The sequence below is a fragment of the Danio aesculapii genome, chromosome 16 (genome assembly GCF_903798145.1).
Source record: "Danio aesculapii chromosome 16, fDanAes4.1, whole genome shotgun sequence".
Taxonomy (NCBI): Eukaryota; Metazoa; Chordata; class Actinopteri; order Cypriniformes; family Danionidae; genus Danio; species Danio aesculapii.
Genome location: NC_079450.1, coordinates 36,322,959 through 36,343,807, shown reverse-complemented (window position 1 = coordinate 36,343,807; position 20,849 = coordinate 36,322,959). Strand labels below are relative to the sequence as shown.

General features: G+C 33.8%; 1 protein-coding gene across 1 annotated transcript in view; it reads left to right on the top strand.

The window, feature by feature from the left end:
* The window catches only part of ephb6 (eph receptor B6), a 116,062-nt gene that overhangs the window by 73,819 nt on the left and 21,394 nt on the right, over window positions 1-20,849 (top strand). Inside the window, exons 6-8 of the mRNA XM_056475285.1 lie at window positions 3,840-3,995; window positions 13,494-13,765; window positions 17,774-17,855. Of these exons, the coding sequence (XP_056331260.1) occupies window positions 3,840-3,995; window positions 13,494-13,765; window positions 17,774-17,855 (510 nt within the window). The remainder of the gene's footprint in view (window positions 1-3,839; window positions 3,996-13,493; window positions 13,766-17,773; window positions 17,856-20,849) is intronic.

Genomic DNA, 20,849 nt, shown 5'->3' with positions numbered 1-20,849 from the left:
ATTAATCGAATTATGTGCTATAACATGTAAAATGGGATGATGAAAGGAATATTCAAAAAGCAACTTGTGTAAACACCTTAATCATACTATTGGCTTATTCAGATTAAAGAGCCCATATTATACATGAAATAGGGTCATATTTAGGTTGTAAGGGTCTCCAACAACAGTCTAATATGCATGCAAGGTCAAACAACACTTTCATGGTCTTATAATCTGCATTTATTTTTACCTAATTATCTCAGCGACTCCCATATGATTCGTTCAGCGATTCATTTGTACCCAAACCCCTCCTCAGCGCGAAGCTAATATACGCTAATTGGACCGATGACAGCCTGCTGTGATTGGTCGAAACTGACAGCCTTCAGCGCGAGACAGAGTGAAATGCCCAGCTGCTAATCAACAATATAAAAGTAGTCACAGTGCACACACTCTTCATAGTGTAAGGTGTGGATTTTGGCTGCCAGTGGGTGAATGTAAATACAGACGATGCACTTAAAAAAAACAGACGACTAACTATTTTATTGATCAAAAACTCCAAGAACTGGCGAGGAGCCCGTCACCTGCTCTTTTTACACAGACACACACACACACACAAACACCTCCTCCTCCTCCTTAGAAGACACAACACCAATAGAGAGGGAGACGTCCGCGACACCTCCCTCACCACCCGCGTCCTCGGTTATATCTGCGACACCCCCAGGTCCTCACGTTGCTAATGGGTCACTTTCGTTTTCACTTTCGGATTGAGGGCGGTGTGATCGTCCTTAACCTAGAGCGGCAGTTACGCTTGCTGAACCGGCCCCTGTGCAACACACACACACACACACACACACACACACACACTCACCGTTCGCCTAGACTAGAGTGCCAGTTCAGCTTGCTGGGTGCAATTTAGACAGCTCCCTTGAATCTGAGCTGAAATATTTTGAAACTTGACCGTTGCATGTGTGTAGGAATAGCTGGCGATCTGTAAACAAAGCGGCACGCGTCGCGTTTTCAACGTGGCTTTACATGCGATATGAGAAAATAAAGAGTTAACCTGATACAGTACATGCAGTTACAAGTAACAAAACACAACTAAATGCATAATTTGCAAGCTAGAGTAAACGAGGCAACAACTTTAATCGCACATAGTTACACTTGTGAAATGGGGGAAGAAACTGATTCATGATGCACTGATCCTTCCTTTAACAAACTGATGAAGTCTTCTTTTTAAGCATGTAATTTCCAGAAGCACTCGATCTGCTCACGGCTGGGCTATTTTGCTGAGGTTTCATCTTTGATTAGACTGTCAATAATATCCATCTGCACAGCGTGACTTCATTCGACCGTGTCTGTGTGCGTCTCTCTGTGTGTGTGTGTGGGACTTTTTTTCTGTTAGTGGGCGGGGCCGCAGGTTTCAAATGTCCCAGGTTTGCGCGCGCAACTACTTGTGTTTCGTAGCCGCGTCATCACGAAACACCTAATGTCTCGTTATCAAGATGACTCGTTTGAAGCACTATGAGTCGACTCTTTTATAGATGAATCAATAGTTTTAAACACTGTACACTTACAGATTTAAGCCTTAGCTGGACATTTCACTTCACTTAGAGCTATGTTACACACTACATGGAAGGGCATTTTCAAAAACCCATAATATGGGCTCTTTAAGTTAAATAATTCGATTACTGATGTCCATGTAAACGTAGTCAATATTTTCAAACTATTGTCAACAAATGTTTCAAATTATTTTTGATTTACCTAAGACACACTTGTAGCAATTTCACATCTGTCATATCCATAACGAAGCTTTTTCCTCATAAATGCACAATTGTAAAATGAAATAAAATCAATGTTTTTTGTTCTATAGTGAGTCTACTTTTGATTAGCATTGTTTTATTTGGGTTGTGCAGTTTAATTGACAGAATTTCTACAAAGTATGTTGTATACTGTAAACTCGCATTTCTTTTGGTCACATCCATAACGCGTGTTTATTTTCCTCATTTAAAACCTAAAGAAATGTTTACAGATATTATTCTGAACGCATAACTCTGTGGTTTGTAGTTTTGGAAGATATAAACAGATGTTTCAATATAATATTAACGTATACTTTCTATGTGAATTTATGTTTTGAGATTTTACTGCAAATATCACATCTATAATGCTAGAATTGTTCAACACTCACTGAAAAATCTGAACAGAAATAAAAATGAGCAAAAATATTATAATTTTCAGAATTATTACTGTTCTGAAAAATTTGATCTGCGGCTGTTTGAAGAAATAGCTTGAGATGGTGCCTTTAAAGCCAAACACATCAGTCAAGCACATTATTATATATCAAATAAAAACATCTTGTACATAAAACATGTATTTTATCTTTGCTTCATCTGCCAAAAAATTGTACAAATATTATCTTTAGTATGAACATATTTCTAATCATTTCTTCACAATACCTAATCTTTTTTTAAGTTTATTTGTTTAATTTGCATTGGTAACACTTTAGTTTAGGTCCACAATTCACTGCATTAACAAACCATTAACTAACACTAGTTTAATAAGCTGCTAATTAGGTGTATATTAATAATTACTTAGAAGTTGGGTTTAGTTTTTGGCTATGGATGCAGAATAAGATCTTTATTTTCAATTCCATTCATCTTTATTTCTATAGCGCTATTACAATGTAGATTGTGTCAAAGCAGCTTAACATTGAAGTTCTAGTAAATTGAAACTGTTTCTGTCCAGTTTTCAGAGTTGAAGTTCAGTTTAAGTTCAGTTCAGTGTGGCTTAATTTTCACTGCTGAAAGTCCAAACACTGAAGAGCAAATCCATCAATGTGCAGCTCCGTAAGTCCCAAACCATGCAAGCCAGCGGCGAGGAACAAACGTCACCAATTGACGAAAGTGAAGGAAAAAAAACCTAAAGAGCAACCAGGCTCTGTTGGGCACGACCATTTACCCTATAGCCAAACTTGTGCAGGGCTGCAGTCTAGGCGTTGGAGGCTGGAGAAAGCTGGACGTCCATTGTGGAGAAGTTAATTAGTAACTACTAATTAAGAGTTAATATCTTAATAACAGGCAGGTAATAAGCCAGTAGTTAATAGCATGTGTTGTGACCTAAACTAAAGTGTTACCGTCATATTTGTGTTTTTGCTTCAGTGTCTGTTCAATTATTTTATTTTTAGGACTTAGAGGTTTGCACAAGAGTTAATGTAAGCTGTGCAAACACTAAACTTTACTTTGGTCAACACTGCATGCTTTACTTAACTATAATTACTGAAACAGAAAATAAATATATAAAAACTCAATAGAAATGTGTTCACAAACAGCAAAACCATCAATGGAGCTAACTGAAACCGAACTTAAATAATAGAACATTTAAAAAAGTATCAAAATATAAACTATAAAAATTCTAAACTATAGTAACCTTGGTTCACACAGCTTTATATCTCATTTCGCAGTGTTACGAAACTAGAAACAATTCCTCATAAATCATGCTGTCAGAATAACAGCAATCAGGCCGAGCGCTTCCCTTCTAACAATGTTTTTGGTCTTTGTTTTCTTACTAATTATACATGTGGCTAAATAAATCAAGAGAGAACAGTAAGCCAGGCTTATTAAATTTGCACCCACTAATTGAGTGCGTCTGAAACAAATTGTATTCCAGTTTCCTTCGCAACAGTTTACATTTAATTTGCCAGCCATTACATCCAGTTGGATCGTTATATTCCCCTTCTGTATACTCGGCATCCAATTCCTGGTGTAATTGACACATTTCCAAAGGAGGAATCTGACACTTTCTGAACAGCTTGAGTGCATGGTGTGCCATGATTGTCATGTTTTTCCTTTCTCTCCTCTCAACAGTGTGCCCTATCGGCTCCTATAAACCCGTGGCCGGCTCGGTTTCATGCACAGAGTGCCCGGCTAACAGCAGGACCAGTTCAGAAGGGGCTAAAGTTTGCGAGTGTCGAAGTGGATATTACCGCGCACCAGCTGATGCCAACACCACCGCCTGCACAAGTAAGAGAGCAACCGGCTGTGTGTAAGAAGAGGAAACAGTTAACAGAGGAATAAATAAACAACTATAATAATTGTACTTCAAAAGCCAAAGTGTACTTTATTTTTAGATGTTTCTGGGAAAATAATGCAATATTGTTTTTGAGTACTACAATAACAAGTATTTTTGCAATATTTTCCTATACTCCCTATATGTTATTTCTATATTTTTGTATTCCCTATTATCATACTAAAATAGAAAATAACTAGTAATAGATATTTTTCTGATCTAATTAAAGTTCAGACTTTAAAACATTATGAATGGCTGAAAACCTTAGCAGATAATCAGATATTTTTCACTGTTGCCATTGAACTCAGTTGTTTCAAAGACTCTAGAATACACAAAACATGTCACTCGTGTAGTTTTGAATGGGGGGAAATGTAACGGTCAATGTGACGATGGTCAATGTGGCCGCGCCTACTAGTACAGGAGCCAATCATCTATCACTACAGACTGACGTTTCTCTGGAGGAGAAGCTCGGAACAAACGTTTGCTTTTACAACAGTTTTTGCGGTCAACAAACACACTCTCAGCGAATATTTGCTTCACAGACATAAAAAATATATCCTGATAAAACTTGAAATCTCTACTTTTAAATGAACCAAGTGCACTTTAAGACAAAAGTTTTTGGTTTCATTTTCTGTATGAAATGTACGCGAGGTACATGTAAATGCGCATCACATGACAAGAATTACTCAAACTCCCCACAAACAAAGAGTCAATGTCATTTCTGGAGGAGATTCGCCATCAAGACCGAGTTGTGAATTTCTTCAGAAGATCAGTGTGATCTGATGAAGCATTATTCAGAGGATGTTGATGGGTAACACTGCTATAAATGAGGTTAGTGCTGTGATCTTTTTTCTTTTTCCAAGTGCACATGGCCATTAGCTTGGGCACCCTGAAAAAAATGCAGATTTAGTTTGATTCGAACATTTAGACATGAAATTTACGAGACAGTTGTTGATTAATTTTATTGGTAATTCCAAATATGTTTTGCTTTGTTTTGGAAAATTTGATGTTTCCCCATTCAGACAGAATGGCCGAGCATATTGCCCGAGAGGCGTTTTAAAGATGGTTGCCGAGTGAAATTACTTGCCTTAAAGGGACTTTGGTTGTTTCTACTCCTTCCATTAGTGTTTATTTTTAAATCTCTTCTAGCCAATGTCATAATAATAGTATTAAAGCTCCAATTGTGGAGTTGGAAATAAAGCCTCATCTGTCATTATTTTAAATGTGAATGTGTAATGATCATTTTGTTGACAAATTATAATTTTATACAAAATGTACATTCATATATATATATATATATATATATATATATATATATATATATATATATATATATATGAAAGTCCCTTTAAGGCAAGTCATTTCACTCAGCAACCATCTTTAAAACGCCTCTCGGGCAGTATGCTCGGCCATTCTGTCTGAATGGGGAAACATCAAATTCCCCAAAACTGTTTACCAAGCTTACAATTAAATTACATATTTGGAATCACCAATAAAATTAAACAACAACTGTCTTTTGTTTCTGAGTTTTGTTTCTAAACATCCCAAATCAAACAAAATCTGCATTTTCAGGGTGTCTGAGCTAAAGCGCATGCGCACTTGAAAAAATAAATAAAAAATGAGATCATGACTCCAACCTTTATAGCAGTGTTACACATGATCATCCTCTAAATAATGCTTCATCAGATCATGCTGCTCTCCTGAAGTAATTCACATCTTGGTCTTGATGGGGAATCTCCTCCGTTTGTGTTTGTGAAGCAAATATTTGCTGAGATTCAAAAATGTTTGTTGACCGCAAAAACTGTTGTAAAAGCAAACGTTTGTTCCGAGCTTCTCCTCCAGAGAAACTTAAGTCTATAGTGATAGATGATTGGCTCCTGTACTAGTAGGCGCGGCTTCATTCGCCACATTGACCGTTACATTTTCCCTCATTCAAAACTACACGAGTGACATATTTTGGGTATTCTAGAGTCTTTGAAACAACTGAGTTCAATGGCAACAGTGAAAAATATCTGATTATCTGCTAAGGTTTTCAGCCATTCATAATGTTTTAAAGTCTGAACTTTAATTAGATCAGAAAAATATCTATTACTAGTTATTATCTATTTTAGTATGATAATAGGGAATACAAAAATATAGAAATTTTCTTATACTCCCTATATGTTATATTGCAAAAAAACTTGTTATTGTAGTACTCAAAAACAATATTGCATATTTTCCCAGAAACACCAAAAACTGAAGTACACTTTGGGTTTTAAAGTACTATTATTATAGTTGTTTATTTATTCCTCTGTTAACTGTATTATATATGTATATATAAATATATATATATATATATGTATATTTATACAGTGCTAAGCATAATTGAGTACACCCCATTTGCAAATGAATATTTTTATTAATTTATAAGTAAATATAGGTCATATATTTTAGTGCATTTGAACAAAACAGATTTAATAAATGGAAATATTTATTAAAATAATATTTTAGTTAATACTTTAGAAATAAAAAGACAACACATTTAAATTCATGCAAAATATTGTAAAAAAAAATACACACTACAAAATTTCAACAATATTTTATAAAGTTTTATAATTTTTTTTGTTTTTCTTAATTTTTGCTTTTTGCTTTTTTTTATTTAATATTTGTCAATAACATAAATTTGGGCTACCAATGTTTTTGACCGTTATCATAAGTTATTTTGTCAGATGAGCTCCAGATTTGGCCTCAGTACTGACTGATCTAATGTATATGCACAAATATAGTATTGTAAAGCTTCCTATAGAAAATATTAATTTAAATGACAGATTTGTAAGGGGTGTACTCATATATGCTGAGCACTGTATTTACACACACACACACACACACACACACACACACATATATATAATTTTATTTTATTTTGTTTTATTTTATTTTATTTTTATTATTATTTTTATTATTATTATTTTTTTATCTCAATCAGGGGTGCCCAAACTCGGCCCTGGAGGGCCGGTTTCTTGCAAAGTTTAATTCTAACCCCAGACACACCTGGGCTAGCTAATCAAGCTCTTACTGGGCTTTCTAGAAACAACTCTGCAGGTGTGTTGAGCCAAGTTGGAGCTTAAATCTACAGGACACCGGCCCTTCAGAACTGAGTTTGGGCACCCCTGATCTAAAGGTTTAAAATCAATGGGTTTTCTGAGTTTTATACGTGTAATCAAATTGTTGCTTTTTTTACTCACTTTTTACAAGTAACTAATCGCTTTTTACAGTGTAACGAAACTTGATAAAAATAAATACATAAACAAGAGCAACCACATAAACTATGCATACATTCACAGATTTTTTTTCAATTTAAATGAACCAGTTTTTCTTTAACAGGAAATTAAAATGATGTAAAGTCCACAGGCTGCATGAATTTTTTTGTAACGCCAGTCATTTGTAACTTAATGATGGGTGCCTAGCTGCAAAATAAAACCAAAGGACATAATAAGCAGCATGCACAATCTTGTCTTTTTTAATGTCACACATGCTGTTCTGATCATGAAATGTTGTGTAGTGTACGTAGAGTTTGCTTATCTGCTTTTGAACTGCTTAGTTTGTCCACAAGGTTGCAACAATGATCAGGCCACCTTTTCCAGTATAAACAAAAACAAAACATAACATGAAGATAAAAGAACAACAACAAGAAACTGCTGAAAAAACATCCTTGCATTGAAGAGTGAGAGGATTAAAATATACATCAAAGGCTCTTTTTTAAGCAACTACAAAGGTGTAATTGTAACTTTGGAGAGAAACTGGACAAGGAGGAAACATTCCTATACAGGTTTTAAGTTTTTGTGGAGAATCTAACATTTTTACACTCTATATCTTATACCCAATGATCATGCTTACAGGAGTAACTTCTGTTGGAAACTAGTAGCCACTGACATCCATAATAGGAAAAAATACTATAGACGTCAATAGCTACAAGTTTCCAATATTTTATGAAGTATGTTATTTTGTGTTAAGCAGAAACAAACTTTTCCAGAACAAATGAATGTTGATTAAATCATTGTGGGGTGAACTATGCTTTTGATTTACTCACCCTTCAACAATTGAACATTAAAAGAAAAGATAAAATCTTCAGTGCTTTAATAAAAAACATTTAACAGACCTCGAGTAATCATAAAAATGTGATTATTTCTGCAGCAATATATCTCTTTAGTATGTAACACACGTAACCTTAATCAAAACTGTTTACTAACTGGAGCATTCAGTTATAATACTCCAAAGTGTTCTCCGTCATTTACAGATAACAAATAATGTGTTTACCTACCTTGAAAACATTCCAGTAAACACTGCTAATACGGATTAGAAGGGAAAAGAGGAGACAATTAGAATACATTTTAAAGCATCCCTGTGAAAACAAACCCGGACAAGAGACGTGAGGATTTGGAGAGAAAAACAAGCACTGCAGAGATTTCTATCACTATATTACAAATGAAATCAGAAGAGCAGATGCACAGTGTGTATGTATATATATTGTTGTCTTTTATCATATTTTTACAGTGGACAAGAGAAAATGTATTTCATATTTATAGAAATATAAAGGGGCAGCTTAACTACCCCTGCTAGATGCATATTTATACCTTAGCAATGTGTGCCCTTAAAGAAATAATAAAAATAGAAACCTGTTCAAACTACTTAATTAAAATTTCAAATTAAAATTACAATTCTTGACATTTCATTGGGACAACCTCATTTTTTTATGTTCAATTTGTTAAAAGTGTTAAGTTAACTTAATCGATTTGTGTTGGGACAACATGAATGAATTGTGTGGAACCCTGCATTTTTTACAGTGTAAGGAATGATTAAGACACATGGGGCCTGTTTCAGTAAGGAGGTTCAACCAACTCAGAGTTTTCAGTTACAGAACAGTTGATCTGAGTTGGGTCAATCAAGTCTGAATATACTAATTCAGAGTTAACTGTACACACCGCGACTTATAGATTTAAGAATAATAAAAAAATAAGTAATGGAATGTCTTTTCACTTGACTTTTCACTTTAAAAAGTGGGGAATTGGCCGTGACTTTGAAGTTATTTTAGATACAACAAATTTGACAAAACAAGAATGCATATAACCTTAACTCAATGTTCAGTGTAAATGTTTCATTTAAGGTTCCCACTTATTCAGTTTAAGAGAACATTCAAGTGAAAGAGGTTGATATGAAATTTAGAATGTAAGCAGTAAAAACTTTGGTATTGAATCTACTTGTAATTTTCTCAAAAAAGGACAAGCCATTCTTGTAACTTTGTTCTTTGTGTGACTGAAATGTTGTAGGCAATGAATGACTAAGGCTATAAGGTGAGAAATACCAGCCTGATCTCATGAGAAAACGTAAGTATTTTACGTTTTGTCAGTTTAGTGGCTAATTTGTACGAATTTGTACGAGTTCAGTCGTACGAAATTGTACGATTTTTAAAAAGGATGCGTGGCCCTAACCCCACCCCTAAACCCAACCATCATTGGGGGATAAGCAAATCGTACTAAATTGTTCGAATTAGATCGTACAAATTCATACGAATTAGCCAGTAAATCAAAAAGTTATGAATTGCCATGAGATTGTGTTGGAAATACCGCTTCATCTTTAAAAAAGGGGGAGAGGAGACCAACAGAAACTCAGAGTTTAGAGAATAAATCCTGCTCCTGACCAGGTTAGGTTCACAGAGTAAATTGCCATGATAACTGACTCTGAATAAAAGTTACCTCTCTTTCAGAAACAGGCTAGACTTACCATTCTTTCTCGAGTTGACAAACTTGCCTTTTTGAAATGGAAAACCCAGAGTTTCTCTCATTTCAGGGTTTACATTGTGATAAATCCAATTATCACTACAGATAATTGGATTTATCACAATATACTCTTTTTAAGCTTTCACTTAACCTCCTTTCTGAAACGGGGCCATGATTGTATTTTTAAATGTTTTTACTAATATGCAGTTGTAACCCTAAAGGTACACATTGCTTTCTTTTTTTTTTTTTAAATACATTTTTATTGAACATTTTTAAAACATGTCAGTTTACATTGAATAGTGAGATAATATCCATCATTCATGTAATTTGAATCCTGACTCCCACATGAAAAAATTATAAAACAAAAAAAATAAAATTTAATTAAATTGTAGGTACTCATTTCTGATTTATTTTATTTTATTACTTTGTAGAATTTCACATTTTAAAAAAAAAAGCTATTTTAAAAAATGAAAAGCATATTGTGTGCTTTGAGATGTTTTCTGTTTATTATCAGGGGGATGTGATTTAACAAATTGATTTCACCATATAGTCTTTTTTTTTGCCAAATCAGGACATATATCAGGACATTTTCTGCATGTAACCAACATTCAGCAAAAAAATAGAACAGGAAATGATATCATAAAACGACATTCACAGAGGCTTGTGACATATTTATAGCAAGGTTGGTTGTACAATGTCATGAGGTGTGACTCCCCCAAAACTTGATAATTATTAATTAATAATAATAATTATAATTATAATAGTAATTATAATAGTAATTATTATTATTATTATTATTATTATTATTATTATTATTATTATTATTATTATTATTATTATTATTATTATTATTATTTTATTTTTAAAAAATTATTATTATTTTTATTATTATTATTAGTAGTAGTAGTAGTAGTAGTAGTATACAAATAATAAAAATTGTGTCATTGTGATAAACAAATTCAATAAGTTTCAAGGGTTATTTGGATTTAAAATGGTTCTAAAGTGTTTCATACCACATGAAAGAAACATTAACACAAATTAGGGCTGCACATTGTATTGTTTCAGCAGGTTTTTTACAGATATATCCATGTGCACAGGGTGTCCACTGGGTTGTAAATAGTCTTAAAATGTCTTAAATTTAAAAACTTAATTTTTAGGCCTTGAAAAGTCTTAAATTCGCGGAAATATCATGTTGTAGGCCTTAAATAATTTTAAACATGTCTTAATTTTGCTTTGTCCAAGTAAAGCTATACTCAATTGACCGACATCCATCCAATCACCAACAATATATGTCAATAAAACCTTATTTTTTATATTTAAGTTTTTTTATTGCAAAGAGAAAATTCACAACAGCTGTTTGACATTTTTACACAAATTCCCCAAAATAAAAGTCCTTAATCAGGAAACAAAAATAAAATCAATTACACCATTCCTCATGATAAAATCTTAACCCTGCATAAGTCTAAATTTCATTCTTAATGGTCTTAAAAGGGTCTTAAATTTGACTTGATGAAACCTGTAGAAACCCTGGTGTTAATCTGCAATTGTCACATTACAGGATTTTAATGAATCTCATCTGCAATCTGAATCTCATCTGCAATGTTGAGTCGAGTTGTGGTTCTAATGACTAGCCACCACAGTTCAGAACATGTGATTTGTGGATAGATTTAAAGCGATTTAAAGCAGATTTAAACCAAGAATTTCTAAAGTTTGAAGCTTAACAAAGTTTAAATGTATTGAATTATTTATACAATATAAACTATTGTGTTATTTTACATATGATTGTTGAATTTGTCTACCTCAATACTGTTAGATTCCACAGAAAACCATTTGTTTTATTTGTATCGTTCAGTTTTATTCATCTACAGTCCCTCACAAAAATCTTGTCGCTTGTGTACAAATTGACCTGAAGTGCCGCTGAAATATATTTCTAATCAAGATCTTTTTTACAAGAAATGGCTTCTTTTATCCTAACAGCTTTTGTAGTAATGTTTCAGTGCAAAACGAAACTGTCAACACGTATTCTAATATTCCCTATCTGGTAAAGCCCATTGAGTCAATTTTTGCAAAGATATAAGTGTTGTTCCCTTGTCATTTGAGCTTCACCTGTGAATAATAATGAGTCAATTAGGTCTCAGGTGTGTATAAAAAGACCTTTAGTACACTAGACCTTCACATCAACTGCAACTAAACCTGCAAATATTAAGTTTCACCCTGAGACTAAAGTGTTGATTATCAAGAGACTAAAGACCACAGAATGTGTCTCAGCGTCAAGTACAGAGGATAAAAAAAGATTTGAAGAAACTGGAGACGTTTTTGACAAGCCTAGGTCGGGTGGACCCCACAAGGCAACTGCTCCAGTGGACCGCGTTTGTTGGTTCAAAAATCCAAGGCCAGCCCATTTTCCACTGCAGCAGAGCTTCACGAGACCTAGTCACCTGAAGTCCCTGTGTCAACCAGATTAGTATTTTGGATTCTGTCTCTCAATGGCCTAATGACCAAATCAGTGTCCAGAAGCCAGCACTAAAGAAAAGACAATTGAAAAAACATGTGGCATTTGCCAAGACCCACAGCCTGCTAAAAGGATGGACGCTGGAAAAGTGGCAGAAGGTGGATTTTTCAGATTAATCTTTGGTTGAATTACGCCACAGTCGCCGCAAATATTGCAGGAGACCTATTGGAGCCAGCGTGGATTTAAGATTCACCCAGAAAACAGTGAAATTTAGTGGCGGAAAAATCATGGTCTACATTTAGTATGGGGGTGTGCGAGAGATCTGCATAGTGGAAGGAAACATCAATAGTCTAAAATACCAAGAAATCTTAGCTACCTCTTATATTCCCAACCATAAAAGAGGGCAAATTCTGTAGCAGGATGGAGCTTCGTAGCATACTTTCATCTCCACATCAATGTTTCTCAAGGCAAAGAAGATCAAGATGCTCCAGGATTGGCCATCCAAGTCACCAGACATGAACATCATTGAGCGTATGTGGGGTAGATTGAAAGAGGAAGCATGGAAGATGAAACCAAATAATATTGATCTGGGAGGCATGCAAGGCTGCTTTCTTTGCTACTCCTGATGACTTCATCAATAAATTGTATGAATCCTTGCCAAACAGTCATACAAGATATTAAATTTGGATCTCTCAGCAGCACTACTTTATTTGTATTTGCAGTAAATTTGTTCACTTCTGTATAGGCGACAAAACTTTTGTGTTGCCAAAATTTGACCTTTCTGTCTTGATTAAATGATAAATCTTTATTTCAGTGAAACTAATTAATTTCAGTGCATTAAACATCATTTGAGCTATTTCTAACACCAATTGATAATTGAAAGTCAGGATAATAGCAGGTGTTTCTACAAAATAGATAAGCAACAAGACTTTTGTCAGGGATTTTGTGCTTCTAATTTGCTGCCCTAGAAAATAATCCAAATCAATCTAAAATGTTTAATTATTTTAAAATAGAGTTATCTTGAGAAATTATATTCATACTGCAATGTATATCCCAGACAAACAAAATATCACAGTCTCAGTTTTTTTCCAATATCATGCAGCCCAACAAGTGGTATTCCTAAAAAGATGTTCTGTTTCTTTCTCATGCTCACTCATTTGTCATTAACCCACATATTAACCAAACTCCTCCAGGTCTGTTGTGGTTTATAGAAGGTAATGATTAGCGTGTGTGTGTGTTGTCAGGTTCTCCATCAGCGCCGCTTGCTCTGTCCTGGGAGTACGAGAGCTCAGAGGGAGGAGTGTCTCTGCGCTGGAGGCCTCCTGCAGATATGGGTGGCCGGACTGATGTCTGGTATGGGGTGGTTTGCCGAATCTGCCCCTCTGCCACCAACACACCACCCAGCTTGTGCTCATGGTGCGGAGAAACGGTCACATATTCCCCTTCTCAGACTGGCCTAAAGCAGACAAGAGTCACCCTCAAAAACCTGCTCACTAGGGTCACCTACCTCATACAGGTACTTACTTATAGATTACAACTGCTAATAGTGCATGATGTAAAGGACAATTATTTTATTTTTAAATAACATTCTTACATATACAGTATATTATATGGATGAAATAATTAGTCTATTGTTTCATATTATGCTCTGTCATTAATTAGTGGAGTCACAAAATACATTGTTTACAGTAATACTTTTTCATAATTTGTATGAGCACAATTTTACATGCCATTATTAGATGTAGACAGAAAAATAAAGAACAGCATTATGAAAATGTTGCAGTCTTGAAAGTATAGTGCTTACATTTTACACTGTATTTAGCGATATGTTTTATTTGGACCTGCAGTCATTAGGTTTTATGTTTTATTAATATTTGTTTTGTATTTTTACATTTTTAATCAAACATTTGTGCTGTAGTACTAAATAAAGTAAGAAATAGTGCATTTGAATAAGTACATATCTGAGTATATACTTCAATATGTAAAAAACTTTGTCCTTTACCTGTGCTTGATATACAGTTGAAGTCAGAATTATTAGCCCCCCTGTTTATTTTTTACTCAATTTCTGTTTAACAGAGAGAAGATGTTTTCAACACATTTCTAAACATAATAGTTTTAATAACTCATTTCTAATAACTGATTTATTTTATCTTTGCCATGATGACAGTAAATTATATTTTTCTAGATATTTTTCAAGACACTTCTATACAGCTTAAAGTGACATTTAAAGGCTTAACTAGGTTAATTAGGTTAACTAGGCAGGTCAGGGTAATTAGGCAAGTTATTGTATAACGGTGGTTTGTTCTGTAGACTAACGAAAAAATATAGCTTGAAGGGGCTAATAATTTTGACCTTAAAATGTTTTTTTTTTTTTAATTAAAAACTGTTTTTATTCTAGCCAAAATGAAACCAATAAGACTTTCTCCAGAAGAAATAATATTATCAGACATACTGTGAACATTTCCCTGCTCTGTTAAACATCATTTGGGAAATATTTAAAAAAGAAAAAACTATTTAAAGGGGGCTAATAATTCTGACTTTAACTGTATATAAAAACTATTAATTGGTTAAATTTACATAAATGGTTCTAAATTGTGATAAATTGTTATCAGGATATGAGACTTTTGTCATATCACCCAGCCCTAACTTGTTATAGCATGTGTTTTTGGTGATCTGGGGTGCGTTTCCGAAAACCATCATTAGCCAACTAAGGTCGCACGTTTCATCGTTACAAACATAGTTTGTTGATTTGGTGTTTTCCAAATCCATCGTTCCAATGAACATTCGCAAACTACGTCGCAAACTTGTATGCTTGCAACTACTCCTCTGGAGCTGTAGTTAGAAACATAGCTCCTGGCTGTGTTCTATTCCCAGTTATGCCTCCCATGCCCTATTCGTTTAGAACATTTAAACTTGGAATTATTAAAAAAAAAAACATTTAAAGTCAACACTAAGTGTAGTTTGCTTTCAAAGCATTTTTAAAGTTCAGTTTTAGCGCTCCCTTCGCAGTGCACTTTGAAAACATTTTTGTCATTTTGAACACAGCCTCATGACGAAAGCTATAGGTGACCTATTATTTAAAAGCACAATTTATGTTACGTCCCTAAAGCTTGTGAAAACAAAAAAACATAGCATACGTTAATGCTTTTAGTTTATAGTAGATTATTTCTTAAGTATCTGTAGTGTATATGACATGGCCCTGTTGGTTAGAACATTTCTGCAGTGGTTTACATGTGTCAAATTGTAAAAGTAGACTTTTAAAAAATATATAAACAATATCCTATTTAATAATAATAATATTAATAATCATCATTATAATCATCATCATCATTAATTTTATTAATATTATTATCAAAGTGGAATTTTTTTCATTTCCTAATAAATAATAAATATTAAAATTAATTTCCTAATAAATCGCCTCATTATTTATTTATTTATATGATTTATATATATGATATTAGAATACGTGTTAGCTTTGTAAATGATTTTATGTTTTATAATAGAATATGTTATGTTATCAATAATATTTGTAAAGGAAACCCAGGCCCTATATGTGCTATTTACATATATTTCAATTGGAAAAAATTGGAAAACGAGTGAATTTTTTACCAAAACTAATATTGGATTTTTTTAATGTGTGTGCGTGTAAAACAATATAATTTGCACAAAGAAATCATGGGGTTCTTCTCTAAAGAAGTTGTTACTCCACCCCGTTTAGAGCATCATTATTGGCGCTTTACGTTATAACTAATGTGGTTCAAATAATGGATCTGCGACAGAGAAACTACGTTTTTTGGGAAACACTCGACACTACATCGTTCTTTTTCCAAATGATGCACCGTACTATGATTGTTCAGCTGCGAGTTACGCTGTTGTTTGGGAAACAACCCCGGATCAGAAGTAGACGTTTTATAACCAAGACGCACATTAGTGTTTCTACCTTTCATTAACATGCATTCAGATGTTTTTTTAACTGCTTAACAATTATTAGCTGATATGAGCATCTATGCTATGAAAGCCAGCCGACCTAATGGGTTTTTGACTACCTCTGGAATTGGTCAAATTTTAACCATATCCAAATGTTTTAGACCCCATTCACGTTAGATTGAAGAAAATGCACATTAATCTTATTCTGGAGTCATAGTAAAAACTAGTTGGATTCGTTTGGTGGTCTTAAACTCTGAAGTGCAATCACATTGTGAACAATATTTTGGCTTATTGTTTTGTTTTGTTTCTTATCTTGTGGCCAATGGGCTAGATGCTCACAGACTTTTAATTTTCAGCCAGACAGCCCAAGGGCTTCCAGTGAACTGTCTTTCCATTACAAAATTATCATGTTTAAGATCTGATTTCTTTAAAAATCTTCACTGCCTGTTAGATATACAATATGAAGTGGGTCTAAGATCGGACAATAAGTACTGCATTAAATTCTATTTCCCCCCGCCATGTCTTTAAAATATGACCGTTTATTTTACCCCAGAATTTTCAATGGCATTTCTGCGATAGCCTGTTGCTACTGACGGCTCTAGTGGTTACAACGGTATTTCATCTCATTTCACACTTGAACAACTAAATGAATGCTTAAGTCTATTTAACTGAATGTATTGTAATTACATTACAACATCGATGCTGTAAAAACAACCTTGTGGAAATTAAAATAGTCACATTAAGCTTTCACCGGAAGTTTATCATTGGCTTTAAAACTCTAGCTGTGCATAGAGCCCATAATAGAATACTTTTTTGATAGCTTGACAGGTTTACAGCCAAGATCTTTAAGTCTGGATTTATTTATTTATTTATTTTAATTTATTTTTTTAATTTATTTATTATTTATTTATTTATTTTATTTAATTTTTTTATTTAATTTTTTTATTATTATTTTATTTTATTATTTATTTTATTTTATTGATTTATTTTTAAAATTTAGTTTTAATTATTTATTTATTTATTTATTTATTTATTTATTTATTTGTTTATTTATTTATTGTTTTTTGTTTGTATCTTGTTTTTGGTAACACTTAAGTTACAATAAGATTCCGTTAGTTAATGTTAGTTTATTTATTCATCTTTGTTAATGTTTGCTAAAAAATTATGTTAGATCACAGTGCGTTAACAAATGTTAGCAATAATTAAAGTTAATAATGCATTAGTAAATGTTGATTTACTATGATTAATAAATGCTGTTCAAGTACTGTTCGTTGTTAGTTCATGTTAGTAAATACATTAATTAATGAAAACTTTTAGTAAAGTGTGACAATTTTATTTATTCATTTTTTTATTATTTTTACTTTAGTAATAAATAAATAAATAAATAATCTAAAACCTTTTTAAAAGTAACATAGAGAAAATGACCTACAAACCTAAACCAACCCTGAGAGATATTCACTGAAGTAAACAGTGTAAGAAGAAGCCCATCTCATCTAAAATTGCCACATATAGCCCACAATGTCCATTGTTATGCTGTAATGTGACGTATGTGCATGGAATTGCATGACTGCAATATGAGCTGTGTATGATTTCACAGGTTCAAGCAATAAACGAAGTGTCAGCGCTGAGCCCTTTTCCACCTCAGTTCGCCAGCATTAACTTCACCACCAGCCAATCAGGTGAGAGGAAAGCACACATCCGCAGTATCTACGTGTGTGCACCACTGTTTGCTCAGTGTATCAGTGTCTTTCTGCCGTCCGTCTCCTGCCATTGGTATGTCTAGACGTCGTCCTCCATTCCTCTCTTTATTTTTCCTCTCCTCGCACTCAGCCCTTTCCATCCGTCTCTCTTTCTCTGTTCATACATTTTCATCGTCTGCTATGTGGACCCAGGTGGCTTTGGGTCACGATATGCTGTCATCTTATATAATGGTCAAGAAAGCAGCAAGAGAGATGCAAAGAGATGAAAACGAAGGGAAGATAATCATAGTGGCAGGCCACAGAAACTTTGGAAACAAACGCGTTTCTCATCCTCTTTTTTTCTTGATTTTTGTTTTTATTCAGCTCAGATTTATTCTGCAGGGCTGTATATGACTAGTGTGCATAACTTGACGGTTATTTGAATGGATATTCCATCCAAAAAAATAAATAATTAACTTACTTACAATAAGATTTGTTTCATTAGAACAAGATTTTTGCTGAAACCTTGATCCTAGGTGATTCAAAAAGAGAGTGAACGACACTGCGAGTCAAGAAAAAACTCTCCAGACAAAACTAAATGAATACTTGTGGCTTTTGGTCATATATTGAGGTCTCATCCAGTGTTTTGAGGAGGAAACTGCCTTAAATCGAGAGAGATTTACACCAAATTTTATATATATATATATATATATATATATATATATATATATATATATATATATATATATATATATATATATATACGAAATCAATACAGGGCGGCGCAGTGGCGCAGTAGGTAGTGTTGTCAAGTTGGTGGTTCATTCTGCTGTGGTGATCCCGGATTAATAAAGGGACTAAGCTGAAAAGAAAAGGAATGAATGAATGAATGAAATCAATACAAACTAGACAGTGTGAATGCCACAAACTCACAGAATAAGCTTCAATCGCGTCTTCCACGAAATTTCTAAATATTCAACTTGGGCAGAAAATGTGTGTCCAATCTAAAGCAGGGGTGCCCAAACTTTTTCTTATAAAGGGCCAAAAACCAAACTTGATTGAGGGCTGTGGGCCGAAGTTAAATATACCGAACTGTATTACATTGATTTTGCTCATTTGTTTGTTTATTACTTAAAAATAACTAGAAAAAGTTGTTTAAAGCATATTAAATGATGAACTTATTATAGTAAAAACATATACAACCCCACTAATAACACAAAGGAGCTCAATACTGAATACACTAGTCAAGCTGCTCCTGCCTTTGCCTTGATTTGCTCACGGATCTCTTGTGCATTGTCCTCTATCTGTCAAGTGACAGTATTTACATTTTAAAAGTCTGATTGACTTAAATGAAACATTTAATTTTAGTTGGCTTTTTTGTAACTCCTCGATAAAACAAAGAAACAAAAGGGTCTACATTTAGATTCTAAATGATAAACTCTGTCAAAGGCATTCGCCTCAACCAACTCCCCATCATTCTCGCTCTCTTTTCAGATGGGATGGCGGGCCAAACCAAAACCAACTTTGGCCCACGGGCCCTACTTTGGGCACCTCTGATCTAGAGCAATTGATGTGGTGCTTCTCTTTTGATGTGAACCCAGCATTATAATGAAAGTAGATGTTGCTTTATATTTTATATTGATTATCTCCCATAATACATGTTTTTTTATCAATATCAATTTTAATGTCCCATCTGTCATTCATCAGCGGCTCAAAATTATTTGTTCTTCTGTAGATCTACTTTTCAAATGTGACCTGAATGGTAATGACTGATGGTTGTTGGACCATGAAGCACGTGGGTCACCAGACTAGGCATGGGCCGGTATAAGTTTCTGACGGTATGATAACCTTGGAAAAAATATCATGGTTTCACTGTATCACAGTATTGTGATTACTGCTCTAATATAAGTTCTTTTTAAATGTCTTAGTAAAAAACAACCACTTTCCCCCCATTGAACACAATATATTTCATTTTAGGAAAGATTTATAATATTTTGGAACACTGAACATGTCAAATAAATCATTGACTTCTGCTGTTCTCAAAAAACAACATATATCTTAGGAACGATACAGCATTTTTTTTGCAGTTTTAATACCTTGACCTTTCCAAACTGCTGTAAACCTTGAAACTGGTTATCGTCCCATGCCTAATCCGGACAAAGCCACTAAATGCATGTAAACAGAAATTTGCAGAGATTGTCCCACATCCGAGTTGTTTTGATTGGTCCACTGCTTTGGAACTGACAGCTATGAGCACCACTGTGTGTGAAAGTTAAAGTTCTTCAACTTGACACGCCATCTAAAAAGTCTAAAATGTGTCGATCGTGTACGCCACTTCAAAAGACGCAAGACCAGCCGCCTTGCAAGTCTGGTGATCTCTTACATAATCAAACAACAACTGAGATAATCACAAAAAATAGACATTCAGTTACCGTTCAATAAACAGCTATAGTAACTTTAATAAGAATCAATGTATATTTAATTCATTCAGTGAAGAAAAAGTGTAATGAAATTTGGGGTTATGTTGGGATGTTTATTAAGGCACTGATGAGGCACTAAAACTATCAGAGTTTTGCTTAGTGCCCTTAGAAGTCTAGGATTGGCTCTGCATGTGGATTTTCCAGCCTCTAAATTGGACATATTATGCAAAAAATAAAAAGGGGTTTAAACACAGTTGTGTGGCAACAGTTTGTGAATATAGTCCGCTTCTAATGGTAAAAATGTATTAATTGTATTTTTTTATAATCACACTTGATAAAAACTCTCTGCAGAAAAAAAATTGATTGACATTCTCCCTTTGTGCGTGTCATCAGAGGGGAAAAGCCCCTCCCATAAGTGACATTATCTCCCTCATTAGCATAAGATGTTTTAGTCTTCTTTTTAAATCTGCCACTATGCTGACACATAGGCATTTGTAGCTCTGCCCTCTTTTGAAAAGAGCACAAACAAAAAGAGACAGTCACCAAAACACAGTTAGGATCAAAGCCTAAAAGG